This window comes from Artemia franciscana, unplaced genomic scaffold (assembly GCF_032884065.1).
Source record: "Artemia franciscana unplaced genomic scaffold, ASM3288406v1 Scaffold_289, whole genome shotgun sequence".
In the NCBI taxonomy this organism is placed as follows: Eukaryota; Metazoa; Arthropoda; class Branchiopoda; order Anostraca; family Artemiidae; genus Artemia; species Artemia franciscana.
Window position 1 is genome coordinate 1,046,334 of NW_027063627.1, and position 15,559 is coordinate 1,061,892.

Below are 15,559 nucleotides of genomic sequence, written 5' to 3' on the forward strand. Positions count from 1 at the left end.
GGATTTTTATTTACTTTTTTTCTGTAATGAGGACGACTAATTTCTTGCATTTTTTTAATTGTTAATGGCACATGGATTCTTTTGCAAGGCAAAATGTCATGTATCTATTCTCTCACATAGGAATTAACGTATGTTTGACCTTTAAAAATTTAAACTGAGAAATTTAAACTGAGAAAATTTAAACTTTTTACTGAGAGGGTGCTTCTTCTCATCATTTTTTCGAAAAATTGTCTTTTTTTTTCGTTGATTTTTATTTACTTTTTTTCTGTAATGAGGACAACTAATTTCTTGCATTTTTTTAATTGTTAATGGCAGATGGATTCTTTTGCAAGGCAAAATGTCATGTATCTATTCTCTCACATAGGAATTAACGTATGTTTGACCTTTAAAAATTTAAACTGAGAAATTTAAACTGAGAAAATTTAAACTTTTTACTGAGAGGGTGATTCTTCTCATCATTTTTTCGAAAAAAATGTCTCTTTTTTTCGTGGATTTTTATTTACTTTTTTTCTGTAATGAGGACGACTAATTTCTTGCATTTTTTTTTAATTCTTAATGGCACATGGATCCTTTTGCAGGGCAAAATGTCATGTATCTATTCTCTCACATAGGAATTAACGTATGTTTGACCTTTCAAACTTTAAACTGAGAAATTTAAACTGAGAAAACTTAAACTTTTTACCGTGAGGGTGCTTCTTCTCATCATTTTTTCGAAAAAATTGTCTCTTTTTTTCGTGGATTTGTATTTACTTTTTTTCTGTAATGAGGACGACTAATTTCTTGCATTTTTTTAATTGTTAATGGCACATGGATTCTTTTGCAGGGCAAAATGTCATGTATCTATTCTCTCACATAGGAATTAACGTATGTTTGACCTTTAAAAATTTAAACCGAGAAATTTAAACTGAGAAAATTTAAACTTTTTACTGAGAGGGTGCTTCTTCTCATCATTTTTTCGAAAAAATTGTCTCTTTTTTTCGTGGATTTTTATTTACTTTTTTTCTGTAATGAGGACGACTAATTTCTTGCATTTTTTTAATTGTTAATGGCACATGGATTCTTTTGCAGGGCAAAATGTCATGTATCTATTCCCTCACATAGGAATTAACGTATGTTTGACCTTTAAAAATTTTTAACTAGCTGCAATGTCAGCTAAGAATATTTATCTTTTTTCTTCTTTTTTTTCAGTCTCATATGTGCACTCGGAAATATTTCAGTATTTGTTGCAAGGTTTCTTAACACAAATGTGCGCGTTAATCAAACAGCTACCTAACAAAGCGCATTTTAATGCTAGAATTGCCTACCTCTCCATGGGCATTCAGATAAATATAGAAGGGGGTATAAGGAAGGGGAAATATGGAATTAATTTCTCATCTTCCCTTATTTAGACTAAGTCCGAATAAGGTTAATGCAGGGTAACACCTTCCTTCTTATTGCAGCAAAACGTTTCTGATACTTATTCTAAAGCTTACTTTAACTAAAATTATTTGACTTGTATTTTATAGAGTTATATACAGGGGTTTTTAAGTGCATATTAGGTATCATGAAGAAGGGTTGGTGGGTTACTGTGTAGGCAGGGAGTGACGGATGCCTAAAATAGGGCATTTCAATACCCAAATTTCATAAATCTCATTGAGCCTTCAGATAAATATAGAGTAAGTTTTGTGGAGGAGAGGGGATAGGTGGTAGAAATTGATGTCTAATCCCTCTTTCCTGAGAACATTTTGGTCTTTGCCTTTTTTATTGTTTCTAGGAAGGCAATAGTCCTCCTCCCATGGCAAAAATATATTTCTATATAGCCTAAAATATCGGATTCACATGCTTACCAGAACAGAGGTAGAAAAGGTGAGAGGGCGGGTCATGACCCTCAATGGAAAATTTCTTGAGTGGCTGGAAAGTAATACCAGGCAAGTACCCTTATTTATGCCTTATAAATAAGAAAAACAATTCTAGGATTAAAAAATTCAAGGATTTTAGTTCGTATGGCTTCTCTCTGTTAAATAACAAAGATTTTTCAACTGAAACCAAACAGTAGCACTCTCCTAGTTGTAGCATAAAACTCAAATATATGACTATCCTATGGATGTACTATCGCAGAAAATATCATCATAGAATACAACAAAAATTAGTTTCCTTATTGGGCAAATAGGGTTACTTTACAGATTTCAAGTGCTAATAACCAAAAAATAAGAAAAAGGATAAATATCCCACCCCTTGACCCCCCTTGATAAGGCGTCTTCTTATAGGTACAGATAGCAAGCCTAATATCCAGCCTTGCATTAATTGGGATCGAACCCTGGGCACCGTATTGTTAAACTGAGCATCTAGCTATTGTTCTACTAGAAAGTTACTGAAAATTCAAACATACGGATATTTTTCAGCTTTCTTCAGTTTTGTGAAACCATCATGATTTAGTCATCAGCTTTGAACATGAAACTATGCTAAACTTGCCTTAATTGATTCAATGCTAAATATTCATGAACGCTTTAATTTTAAAGGAACATTTTTGTCAACTATCTTAAAGAGTATTTTTGTCAATTAAGGAATAGTCCTATTCTCAATTAACAGTCAGTTTCCGCTTCAGAAATATACACTGCTTCTTACCGATTTAAATCATAGTTCTTGGTCCAATTTCTTTTTGATAGCGATGTATTTTCAAGCTCAATGCCAACAGGAGGGACGTGTAGAGGACGGTGAACCTGAGCTGATCTTCCGTGCAAGCTGAATCGCCTGGGACATGTGTCGGACTATAATAGTAGATTTTTGTCAGAAGAAGACGAGAAAAAACAAGTACACAATAGGATGAAGGGTGGATGATAGTGCAAAAGTAACTTTAATAAAATACAAAAATAGAATCAGACAAATACGGACTACCTGCTATACGATATTCTGGAGTTGAAGGTATTATGGTTATATGCAAATTTGTACGTGAAATCCTTCGAAATCCATTCATTCTATCCTTTTGAATTTTTTTACGGATATTATATACATAGATAGGCTATATAATTTTAAGCTTATACGTGTTTATCAGCAGGTCTACTGGATGAAAAAAACTGGTATATTTTTAGTAGGTGATGGAACAAAATAGCTTTCAATACGCAGTTTGAAATAAATTTTTGCCTTTTTCGTTTTACTATGGTTTTAGTATATGAGATTTGTAAATTATTCAAGAAGTCTCCAAGTTCCCATCTAGAACACTAAAAATTTCTCAAATTTTGATTATCTCACTCATACTTCTTCTGTAAACCAGCGTTGTTATTGGAAAGACTTTGAAGTGATCCCAGAAGACATTTTCTTAAAGCCTGATAAAGTTTTGGATGGAGGAATGTGGCTCCTGCCTTGAGTCCCTGCCATATTAATTCATTACACAGCTACAAACTACAGGCCTAGATCCTCATAAAATGAGCTAAGGGCTCATTACCTAAAATATTTTTGAAAAGCAGCTAGAGCTTGCTCTTTCAAATAAGGCTAAATCTTGCCTTTTTCTGTCACCAAGTATCTTCCACGCTCTTTTTGCAAAATTGAAGGGAAAAAATCTTCTTTTGTTGTTGATTCTATTTGAGCAAGGCACATACAACTAGAAGGTCCTTCAATCAAGAAACATCTAGCTCCACTGTTTTAGATGTTCCTTGTCCTGGATGCGGTTCCTTTGCAATTTTGTGTCGGTCAAATAACTCCCATCCTTAAGAAAGATTAGAAAGACGCTTCCTTGTGCACTTCTTTTGTGTATTACCATCTCGTTTACTACCTTTATGCTCTTCGAGCCATTTGTGACAATAGTCTTTGAAGAAAGTTGTTCCTTCAAAAAAACGCTAATTCAGGTATTAATGAGGCTTAAGTAGAGAGTACACTCTCTACTTTCTCATAAAGGAGCAAGAGGACATTGCAAACCAAGATGAGCTTTGATTTTATGTGCACATGTTGTCGCAAGAGCTTTTTACTAGTGTTTATTTGCATAGGTTTTGCTTGAGGCTCATACGAATGGTGTCGATGTCATGATAACTATTGTATAGGACATGACTACTTGTGGGTCTAGGAGTTTTGACTTCCCCGGTTTCGTTCACTTATTTAGTTTGGTGCCCAGGATCAGATAAACTGTATATTTACTTTAAAGGAGTGTATCTCTCGATAGTTATGTTTGCGGATGATTTACTCAGCTTCATTTGCACTTTTCAAGGATGCTCTTCGACTTTTGAATGTCTTCAAGAAGAAAATGTCCTTATCGACTTGGATCTTAACACTGATAAGACAGTTTTTCTACCGATTGACTATGAAGGGTTTTCTATAACTTTTTAATTGTAGTAAGTGGAAGCAAGTTCGACACATTTACTTTAAATTGCGAAGTATTTTATGGAACTCCCAGCATGAACAAGAAACTCCTTCTTGTCGATTGGTGTACCCGACTGCAGTTAGTGAGAAGCATGTACGTGATTTTCTACTGAATGCCAGGAGTCTTCCCATAACTGATCATTTCTGTTTGACCTGTGTTCGTAGTTGTGGAAGTGTATTTTCTTTCTGTTATTTCTTTTTCTTTTTTTTTATTGCGTATTTTTTGGGTATGCCCAATTTTTTTATATGATTGTTTAAAAAGAATTAAGCAATGAACTACATAAAGCAATCATAGTTGTGAATTAGACTGACAATGTACAAAATTGTAGTTTCGATAAGTTTTCCTGCTCTTTTAAGTAATTTGTACCGACTGTACGGACTATCAGCGTCCAACACCTTCGGAGCTGCTACAAATCTATTTGTGTTGTGCCCGAATTGAAAATACACCGTTGTCAGCATGTTTTTATCGAATCTAATAAGCGTAAAATATAATTGTTCAAATACCTTTCAACGCAACTATTATACATTGTAAAGCTGATATATATGACTTATACTTACAGAACTCGCAGTTGGGATAGCAATTAAGCTTTCTGAATTTTTAAGAGAAGATTTTGACTTCTGAGGCAGTAAAGGAGTTAGACTAGTAGACGAACACGTTTGAAGGTAGTCAGTACCGGGTACCTAAAAATAAAAAAAAACACATTGAAAACCCGTACATGTACTAATTCATAATTGATAGTTACGCCATGTATTTTGGTAAGCTCCTTGCATGTTTTCTCTCTTGTCATGATCCAAACCTTTTTATGGTTATTTGAAACACACTGTATTCATTTGTAATTTTTATTTAACGTATTTTTCTATCTGACACATATATTGTAATATTAATTAGGTGGAGATATTTGTAAGAATCCCATAAAACAAAGCCAGTAGATCAACAGTAACAAAACTCGTAGACTAACAGATTTCATTTAGAAATCAACACTATGCGTTTTTTTGTGCAAATATCTGATGCATTAAAGACAAAATTTTCAATTTTTTCAATTTAGTAGTATATTTCATTTTTATCGTACGTTATACCATGAGTAACGTGTCAAACGAAATGACGATTTATGTGCGCACACGGTTTAAGACATCATCGCACAGAGCGAAGTCCTTGACGCATGGCTGTGACAAGAGCTAAATACGTGAAATTTTCTTTGTTACACACGGATTCAAATTGTAAAGCGTTTAAGTAAATATATACATAGAAAAATAGAAAAAGGACATAAGCTGTTTTTTTTTTCATCTACAGGAGTTTCTCAGAAGTAGTGAGAAATAATTTCCATTGTCACTTAGGTAGCAGTTCTTCAACGAAATGTCAGTCCATTTGTGATTTCAGTCTAAGTATATAATTAGATTTGTCGAAGTAAAATAAGTTATTTTACAAATATATTATTAATTCGAAGTAAAATAAATTATTAGATAAATTAAACTTATTGAATACAACAGAGACAATTCTAAGTCTTATTAAGTTTGACAGCTCTTTCCTTTAATAATAATTGTCAATAGGAGCTTCATAGATAGCATTTTACTTAGAGATTGATTTTTTCAATCCTTATAAAAATAAACAAATATAGATCTTGCTTTAGAATCCAATAATATCAACCTTCTGATTTCAATCTGGATAGTCTGGTCTATTTTTTAATGTCGAGCCTTCCAATCTAGATAGTAGTCTGGTCAAAATCGAGTACATAATAGATTGTTCCAAAGCAAAATTAAAGTAGTCTGTACTGCCATCTATTATAGTTGAATCTCACCAATACTAATAGTCATATTTTCTCCAAATACAACGACTAAAGATCTTATTATAGTTAGACGAGTATTGAAATGTTTTTCTTCTGAGGGGGAGAAGGGACATTATTTCTTTTGGAAGGAGCTTGTCAATAAATAACACTTGAAATAAGGAAGACTGTTTCAAACCGTAGTTTTTCTTTTACAAATAGATTTCAAAAGACACAATCAATGAACTACTTACTGTTCTGTCACTTTCTTCACCAGGACTACCTTTGGAAAACACTGATTGTTGCTGCTGCTGTTGTAACAACATTAATATCATTTGAATATCACCAGACATACGTTTTTCCAGCTTTTTTAATTGCCTAAAATAAAGAACAAATGTAATCTGGTTAAAATTTGGAGATTAGTTGAAGGAGGAAAAAAAGGGGGAACGACAAAGATAGATAGAGGAAAACAAAGAAATATAATTTTGAAAAATATGTTTCTTTGGACCCACACAACACACACACGCACACAAAATAAAAGATTGGTGCGTATTAAGCAAGTAGCCAAAAGTATTGACAATGTTAAATACTATTAAAAGAAGTGATCAAAAATGGGGTTTCTTAAGCCCAAAGGAAAATACTAAAAAAAAACGCAGAAAGTGAATATTTTGAGAGGACAACCACATCTCTTCTTCAGTGTGAACTACAAAAAAAAAAATATTTAAGGAAAATACCAAAAAAGACGAAGAAAAAACAAAAACAAATGCGGAAAGTCAAGGTGAAGAAATCAGAATTAAAAAAGAACAGTAAAAAAACAAAAACAAAATTGAACGATAAGGAAAACTCAATAAAATCCCAAATTACAAGAATTAAAACCAAATACCTAACAACCATAAAGCGAGTCGTCCACTAATATCCGCGATTTGCACAAAATCCAAAAGTTTGAATGTGACATCGACGAATGCTAGCGAACAACTGACAAATAAGAGATTTTTTTTTTACTGAAGTAGACAGAACAGCAATTAAATAAGTTCGAAAACTATGTAATCTGATTTCCGATTTTGATATAGCGTTTCTTGCAGAGACCCTTTAAGATCTAAATGGTTGATGATGCGTTTGATTATGTTATTGCGAAGCGAGTTTAAGGTTTATTTTAGGCATAACTAAAGTTTCGTCTTCTCTTTTGAGAAAACCAAAATATGACTCTTTTATTCTTAAACTTACGGAATCCCAGTTCAAGTCTAGACCGAAATGTTGGTATTTATTAATCCCAATAGCTTCACTGCAGTGCTGGACAATACTTCTGTTGTGTGAAATTAAACTAGCTTAGTTAAATAAAATAGTATAATCCGAGTGATCATAAATTTATTCTGGATTTACCAAAATTCTTCCGATTTACCAAAGGCCATAAGAGCATGGAATTCTGTAAATACCGAAGTTTTCACCTTTCAGGAGAATTAAATGGAATAGTAAATTTTTGAATTAAAATTGAATAGTTTTGGGCATCAAGTCATGGCTAATTGTAGAAAAGATAAGACAGACAGTCCAATTGAGTGAGAAGAAAAACCTGGCATTAATTCCCCCTTATTAGGATTGTATAAAAAGGAGATTAGTTCATTTGTTAATAGATACGTCTATCTATTATCCATCCATGCATCATTGCTAGGGCAGTAGAACCAATGTAGATAGTCATTGAGTTAATATAGTAATAGAACCAAAAGTTTTCCAAGTGTTTGATCAATTTGGCTTGGGCAAACGGCGGAAGTATGCGGGTACCTCTCTTATTGGACCAATACACGGTTTGTTATCTTTTAGCAAGTCACGCCTACCAAGAGTCAAAATGGGACCATTCTGCAATGAGCTTCAGGCAAGGTAATTGATTCAATTTATAAACTTAGACGTTTGCTAGACTAATAAAAGAGTTACTTCAAAGTTAGTTGAACAACAATTTGACTAAAATTGCAAAGGAGAATAAAAGTCCAAAGCCTACAAGGGCATCCTATCTGCCTCGAATGTTATACAAGTGAACTTGCAATTACCTTGCAAGTGAACTTGAGCTGTATTTACCTTGATAAATTTGGGAACTGATGTTTTTACTGGGTCTAAAATAAGTGCAAACATTACTTTTCCTTAGATCTTTGGAAGTGTGGTCTGAAACCCCTTTTACGGATGAGAGTTCAACATAAACTGAATTTTCCCTTTGTTTTGTGTTTGCTGTGTCACTATTTGATAATTTTTTAATACATTTTTCAATCACAGAGTTTAGAAACTAATTTGATAGCCATTTAGGCCTATGATAAGGCCACTTTTCTTATCAGCGAGGATTCGTAGCCTTTTTGAATCTATACAAAATCACCCAATGATGTCAAGGATAGTATATTTTCTTCGAAACCAGAGATGTGGTATCATATTGTTCTTCATTTCCAGTGAGTAATTAAATGGTACTGAATTATATTTATTTCCCTTATGCAGAAGAACTCATTCCAAGCTTTACTTTGAGCTGTTAGTCAGTAGGCACCAATCACCTGTAAAATATTCAGGAAGACAAACGTTTCTTTAAGGTCCTTAGATATCATGACAAAATACGAAGTTTCTTCTTCAATAGAAAGAGATAGCTGATTTTTCTCTCTTGTAAAACAAAATGTAATCTTTGTTCCTAGCTCAAGTAATTGTGTGTCCTTCAACATGAAAGCCAGTAATTCAGGAGCTTCTTTCGACAGTTTAATTATTCTGGTGAGGTTACTTCCCTGATTTTGGTCAAAATGTTGAGGATGTCTCCCTTCAATGACTATTCTTCTCAGAGCAGTATTAGAAGGCTGATCAGAGGGACTGCTTATCTGCAAAGAGCTCTGGCAGTGGATGAAGATTTGGAATTCACCCTTCTTTTGAGTTGAAATCACACTTTATTTGAGTGAAAGACCAAAAGTCTTGTAGACACTAAATTAGAATAAGTCCGCTTGATACAGTTGCTCTATTAATTCCAAAAACTTCTTTTGAGCAGAAATAAAAGTCATGGAAATGATTTTTGGATTGTCTCCAAACCAAAGATATGGCATATATCAGACATTTTGTTTTCCCAGTAGTTCACTATCATAAATGCACTGCAGAGGTTTTACAGTCAATATCTACTATTCTGGTTTTATTGCTATTACCAATCCTAACACTAAAATATCCAAGATAAGATCAAATTATAAAATAAGTAATAGTTTTTATGCTTTCTGCTACTACATTTGATGTACGTATGATAAACGAAAACCAGATAAAAATCCACAAGGATATAGAGAAAGACAAAATAGAGCAGATATTTCTGGAACTTCTAAATATCATAGTCCCTATTAATAGCAGTGAAATAAAAAGAGATTCAATATGGTTTCCTTCTCATTATAGTTGCGGATCAATTACCTTGTTTCTTTTAAAACAAGGCAACAGAAAGACTGCATTTATAATCCGAAAGAAGTGAATTTATTCAGAAATGTTGAGCTGACAGATAAAAAACAATGTTAGATTTCAGATTTAACTTCACAAATACGATTTCATTATAGTTTCTCTAGTTTCATTCAGCTAGATAAATTGTAAACACTTCAATTAAAGAAAGATTAACACAAAGACATAAGAATTTTGTTTTTCTATTACTTATATGGAAAGGAGAAAAATAGTTTATTGTATAACTATAAAAATCAGCCTTTCTTGCGACCAACCGACAGATTTTTCCCTGGAATTAGTTTCCTTACTCGCCTTGACTATAATAAAATGAGTCATCGCAAATCCTTCAGTGCCCACCAAGCCTTAGACTCTGCTTTCATTTAATGAAAAAGTGAAAGCTTTCATTTAACAGACAAAGGGCAAAGCTCTGATAATGCAAAGAAACTGATTTACATAATTCAAGAGACAATAATTTCTCCATTTTGCAAATTTCTCTAGCGATTTGTCCCCAAAATATCAAATGGAGACGGGAATTAAGGATTCCAAACTTACCGACTAAGATCGTCGACACTTTGTTGTAAAATTATAGAATTTGGAATGTCTGAATCTGTAGGATTTTGAGAATGGTTCCCACTTTGATTTGAGGCTGAGCAATGCAGTAGCTTTTCAACACTCGGGGATACAGGTACTGAAAAAAAGGTTAATCATATGAGGTTTAAAGAGAAAAAGAGATTATAAGAATAAAGAATAGATAACTGGCAAAGCCCTACAGCCGATAACTGGCCGATAACGGCCGATAACTGGCCTACGGCCGATAATTTTCAAAAGAAAATTTGATACGATAAAATTAATGTACCGCTTAAGAGGATGATGTACATCCTCTAATGTACAGCTTAGTGCGACAGAAACAATAACGTTCATTTTTTAAATGCAGGAAAGAAAAGATCATTTTCCATTGAAACAAAACGTTCTCTTTTCATTATAAGGAATGAATATTTCATACAGTTTATCAAGTTTGTCTATATTAATCTATTACACTGTTTACTTTTATCTTGATTTTGTTTTTCCACTTGCCCTGTACATAACGAGTTGTCCTGGTTGAATTTTTCTTCAAGTAATGACTCTGGAACTGTTCATTTTTTTTATTATTTTAGTTTTTAATGATCGCATTGTATTGGAAGTTTTATTTTATTTGTATGTGTGATATCAGACTATCTGTCTTCGCTTTTCCTACAATTAGCCATGACTTGTTGCAAAAACTACTTGATTTTAATTCAGGACGGCATTTGATAGAGCCAAAATATTCTTATAAGGTTAATAGAAATTTCACTGTCTTTGATTAATTCCCCACTGCTTTACCTGTTGTTGTTTATGCTTGCCCTGCAAAAACAAATACCAGTTATTTCTGGAAGGAAAATCAATTTATTGGTTTGTGTTACTGAGCCGTCTTTCATGCTCAAATTTTAAATATTAAGTAAAAGCACATTTCAAAAAAAAAGAAGACACTACTTATTATGTTTTCCTTGAGTTTTTTATGTTCTTTTAATTTTCATTTATAAATGTTTCTGCATTCAAAATGGTTTTCCTCAAACAGCATATGTTTCAAGTTCTCAAGAACTTGCTAGTCCGTGTGACTAAATGACATTTGTATTCAAGTTACAATGCTCATAAGCTGATGATAGATAAAAGAAAAAAGTCGATTTTAACCGATAAAATTTAACCCTTTCTTCAGAAATCCCAGGGAAATATAGCTAAAAAACTTTTATAATGCTATCTAGGTACCTGGGACTAGCTTTAAATGCAGCAATGACAGGTAAACACTGCACCCTTATCCAGGATTAAATAATTTAAAAGAAATGAATATATCTAAAGCTTTAAATCAACAAACTGTGGAGCAAGATTTGCTTTCAATCATATTAATTTATATTTTTCCTGTTAAATTGAATGAAGAAGAAAAATAAGGAAAATATACATAAGAAAAGTCTGTATCAAAATAGACGTGAAAACAAAAAAACCATATGAAATATGTAAAAATATGCAGTATAATGCAATAATCTAGGATAATTTCAATGCTTATTTACATAGTTCACTAGCTGCACAACATGCGAAGTTTTTATGAAACTTTATTAGGGCTGTCAGACTTACACATATCAAGTATTAAAATACTTTAGGACAGGGAAGCAAATGATTTAAGTACGATTCATTTTTGTACACCAAACATCTTGAACCAGTTTATGCAATCAAAAATGAGAATTCACAAAAAAGGTTAAAAAAAACAAAGAAAACTTTTAAATCAAACTGAATACACGCTTGAAAACAATGGAAAACGAAGATAAAACGTGGAAAAAGTGGATTTTTTTTTTTGAAATTGTAGCTTCTGAGGACTTTCCTCAGCAGTAACATAAACAAAACAAAAAAAATTACGAAGTAAAGAACAAAATAGGAAAAATTGAATACGCAGCAAGAATAAAACAGATGAATACAGAAAAGAGAAACACGACGAAGCGCTTACTTTTAAACTGTAAGTGTAGAACTGTTCAAAGTCTCGTGTTGACAAATATCGACATTTTAAAAATTGGAGCTTGCACTGTTCAACGTAGGCTAGTCAGCTGAAAACTTCAATTGAGAGTTTGAAAATAGCAGAAAATCAGCCTGTAGTTGCAGATTCTTGTTATTAAAATATGATTTTTCCTTGTTCTTATTTTTATAGAATTAAACAAATTCAATCTTTTATACTATTTCATATTAATTTTCTTTTGTCAACAAAATTTTATCAGAGTTATCAAATATAAGGCATAAAAACAACGACTAGTTTAAGTCAGTTTCTATTCACGTTTCTACCTTTACTATGCTGACTGGACCTAGAAAGTCTTCTCTGTGTCTTCTGTTGCGGAATAAATTCTTCTGAAGGGCTTTTCTGTAGAACCTCATGTAGCTGTCGATTCTCTGCTGCAATTGGAGACAGCTCACACGCGTTTGATGACTCCGTGACACGGATTTCTCTGAAAAGTTCAACAGGGTTTATTATTTGAAGAAAAGAAAAAGCAATTTGGTAGAATTGGTCTAATCAGAAACTACTTTGGTGTAGGAAAATTTAATTCACAAATTATAAGGAAGAAAGCAAGCCCGCCTATTATCTCAGTTACAGTACTGCCATGACGAAAAAATTTCAATAGCAGTCCAACCTCAGAATTTTGTTCAGTGCTTTAAATTCAAAGAATTTAATGATATAGGGTTTCGCATCAGACTCGTCAGGGTACTGAACAGTAAGTTGATACTGATCCTCGTTTTCAATAAGAAAGAAAATATATGTACATATAAAAGCTGTATCTGTTTCAAATTTAGAAAAATAAGAGAATGTCTTTCGTTTTAATTCACTTCAATTGTTAACCCCAGTTAGGAGTCAAATTTTTGTGTGGAAAAATTCTTTTATTTTTCTAGAATTTTATACTGCGAGAAATTATTTGGAAGCTCTGAAATTTTGACTGGTTTGTTTCACCTTAATTGGAACGTCATTTTGAGTTCTACTTGTGTACAGTATGAATGACTGACTGTATTTAAAGCCATTTATAGGCCGTATACTTACGTATACAACAACAAACAACAAACTAAGTCATGTAATGACTTTCGAATAATAAGATCTTTCTGGACAAAATTTCCCACTGCTACTATATTTAGTTTCGATGTTGACTTCAAAATTCCAAGAAGGGGCTCACAACCACCCTCTTAAGCTCCCTCAAAAAACTTCCTCTTACCTCTTTTAGCCCCTGACACCTGAAAAGAATGTGAAGTCATTAGAAGGAGAGTTCAGAACTTTTGGTAAATAACTATAAAAGTGTTTTAGATGAGAATTTTCTTAGTACATTCTCGCTTTTCGTCTTTTATATATTTTTCCTCATCTTTTTATCTCGCTTTCTAGCATGTTTTAATTTTTTATTCTGGCCTTGGCATCTGAGATACCCAGCGGGTCTCTGATGGTAAAGGCGGATCAAAGGCCTAAGGTAAGGCTATCTTTCCCAGTGCCGAAAGCTATGAATTTTAATTATTTTATAAGATGTGTCCTCAATATTCTATTGCTAGAAACAATTACGTGCTTTTTTTTCACACATTAATGTAATTCATTTTTATTGGAAAGATTTTGAGTGCCTAATCAATGAAGTTCTTTACTAAGTTTCCGACTAAAAAAATAATGCTTACATATTGTTTTCATCTTCATTCCGTTCTTCATCAGAACAGCCACCTTCTAATTCATCGGTTATTTTTCGCCAGTATCTGGGTGGCCGATACGCCTTGCTGCGAATATCACAATCATTATCTTGAGAATTCGATCTTGAAGCACCGTAAAAGGATTTATGTCTCATTACGCGGGGATGAACTGCTGTCATTTCTTCCTAAAATATAAGAGCAAGTTGTTTTAAAAGCGCTCTGGGACTTTGAGTATCCCGGAGAAATTGTCGGTAGGTGTGTCTTCAGTACTGAATTATGATCGCAGGGTGATCGTTAATAATTTCCAAGAAATGCTGTGCAAACAGAGCAGAACTGTTAAGAACTTCTAAGTGGAACTCTATTAAAAAATGGTGTTCACAGCGAAAGCAATGAAAAGATGAACCTAACAACTGTTATTTCTTTCTAACACCATGCAGTTTTGATATCTGAGAAAAAGAGAAAAAAATTACAGTATTGGAATAGTGATAACACAACTATTTGACACATAAATTATAGGTGTCATCGTATTAATTCAATAGCAATTAAGAAAATGGAGAGGGAGAACATTCCAGTTGCCCTCCAATCCTTTTGGTTTCTTTACAAGGGCACTAGCAAATTTAATTTCCCTTCGATTGAGGCTCCTCTCGATCTTAGAGGACCATTAGTTCAATGCGATTGCCCCTGAGAAAAACAATAAAACAAAAACAAATTAACACCCATCAGTGACCTTTTTGTGGCAATAAAAATTCATGTTTTTGCAAATTAGAGCTTGAAACTTTCACGGTAGGGTTCTCTGATTTTCTGAATCTGACGGTGTAACTTTCATTCAGATTCCCTGAACTTTTGGGGGTGTTCTCCTTCTTTTTCGAAAATAAGACAAATTTTATCAGTCACATTAAACTTATGAAATTTTAGTATATCTGGAATCAGTACAAAAAGCCAATTTTTTATCTATCTATTATTGCAAAATCGCGTTTTTGGAGTTTCGATTACAATATTGGGCCGAGTCGTTCCTTACTTTAAGTTCACAAACTGTTTCCAAACACGTAAAATTGATTTTTAGGCACACCATTTTAAATGTGTTAGCATAAATAAATTTATCTAATCAAATTAACCCCATTTAGGAGCCTTCAAGTAAAGAACGATGTGGCCTTTACCAATTTATTCACCGGCAACTTCGTACAAAAGGAGCGGTGGTAAAATTGTAGTAGAAGGCTCATTTGATTGAAAATCGAACGACCCAGCCTCCTTTTTAAGAGATAAGTGATTAATTTAGACACAATTCTTCACAAAGGCTGCACTTGTTTGATGTTTCTTCTTTGATTTTCCATGCTTCATAGACCCTAAAAATGATAGAACCACTCCTGAAGCAAAAATGATGTATTTATGATCTTGAAATGTGCTACTAAATATGACGTAACTCAAAAGTTTTTTTTTCCCAAATTTTCTCAAACACGTGACATATCTAGATCGTTTTTTCAGGCCCAAAAATTGCCGAATGACAATTTTCCAAAAAAAATTCGAGCCGGTTTCGAGAAACAACTTATACATAAATAAAAAAATAAAATAAATAAGTTTACACACACACACACACACACACACACACACATATATATATATATATATATATATATATATATATATATATATATATATATATATATATATATATATATATATATATATATATATATATATATATATATATATACATATATATATATAAATATATATATGAAAGTTCGAATACTTTCTAAAAGTTGTGACCTTTTTTGATCATTTTTGTGACTAGTAATGTTAATATGCCAGTTTTAAGAAAAAAAAACTATTTAGATAATTTT

The 15,559-nt window shown here is 32.7% G+C and overlaps 1 protein-coding gene across 2 annotated transcripts in view; it reads right to left on the reverse strand.

The window, feature by feature from the left end:
* LOC136043058 (potassium voltage-gated channel subfamily H member 7-like) overlaps window positions 1–15,559 on the reverse strand; it is a 159,682-nt gene that overhangs the window by 20,468 nt on the left and 123,655 nt on the right. For both annotated transcript variants that reach the window (XR_010621539.1, XM_065727962.1), the window contains exons 9-14: window positions 13,710–13,903; window positions 12,354–12,514; window positions 10,065–10,200; window positions 6,344–6,467; window positions 4,888–5,010; window positions 2,605–2,747 (exon numbers count right to left, since the gene is read on the reverse strand). Coding sequence is in view for 1 of the 2 variants with exons in the window: in XM_065727962.1 (XP_065584034.1) it covers window positions 2,605–2,747; window positions 4,888–5,010; window positions 6,344–6,467; window positions 10,065–10,200; window positions 12,354–12,514; window positions 13,710–13,903 (881 nt within the window). In the remaining variant the exon portion in view is untranslated. The remainder of the gene's footprint in view (window positions 1–2,604; window positions 2,748–4,887; window positions 5,011–6,343; window positions 6,468–10,064; window positions 10,201–12,353; window positions 12,515–13,709; window positions 13,904–15,559) is intronic.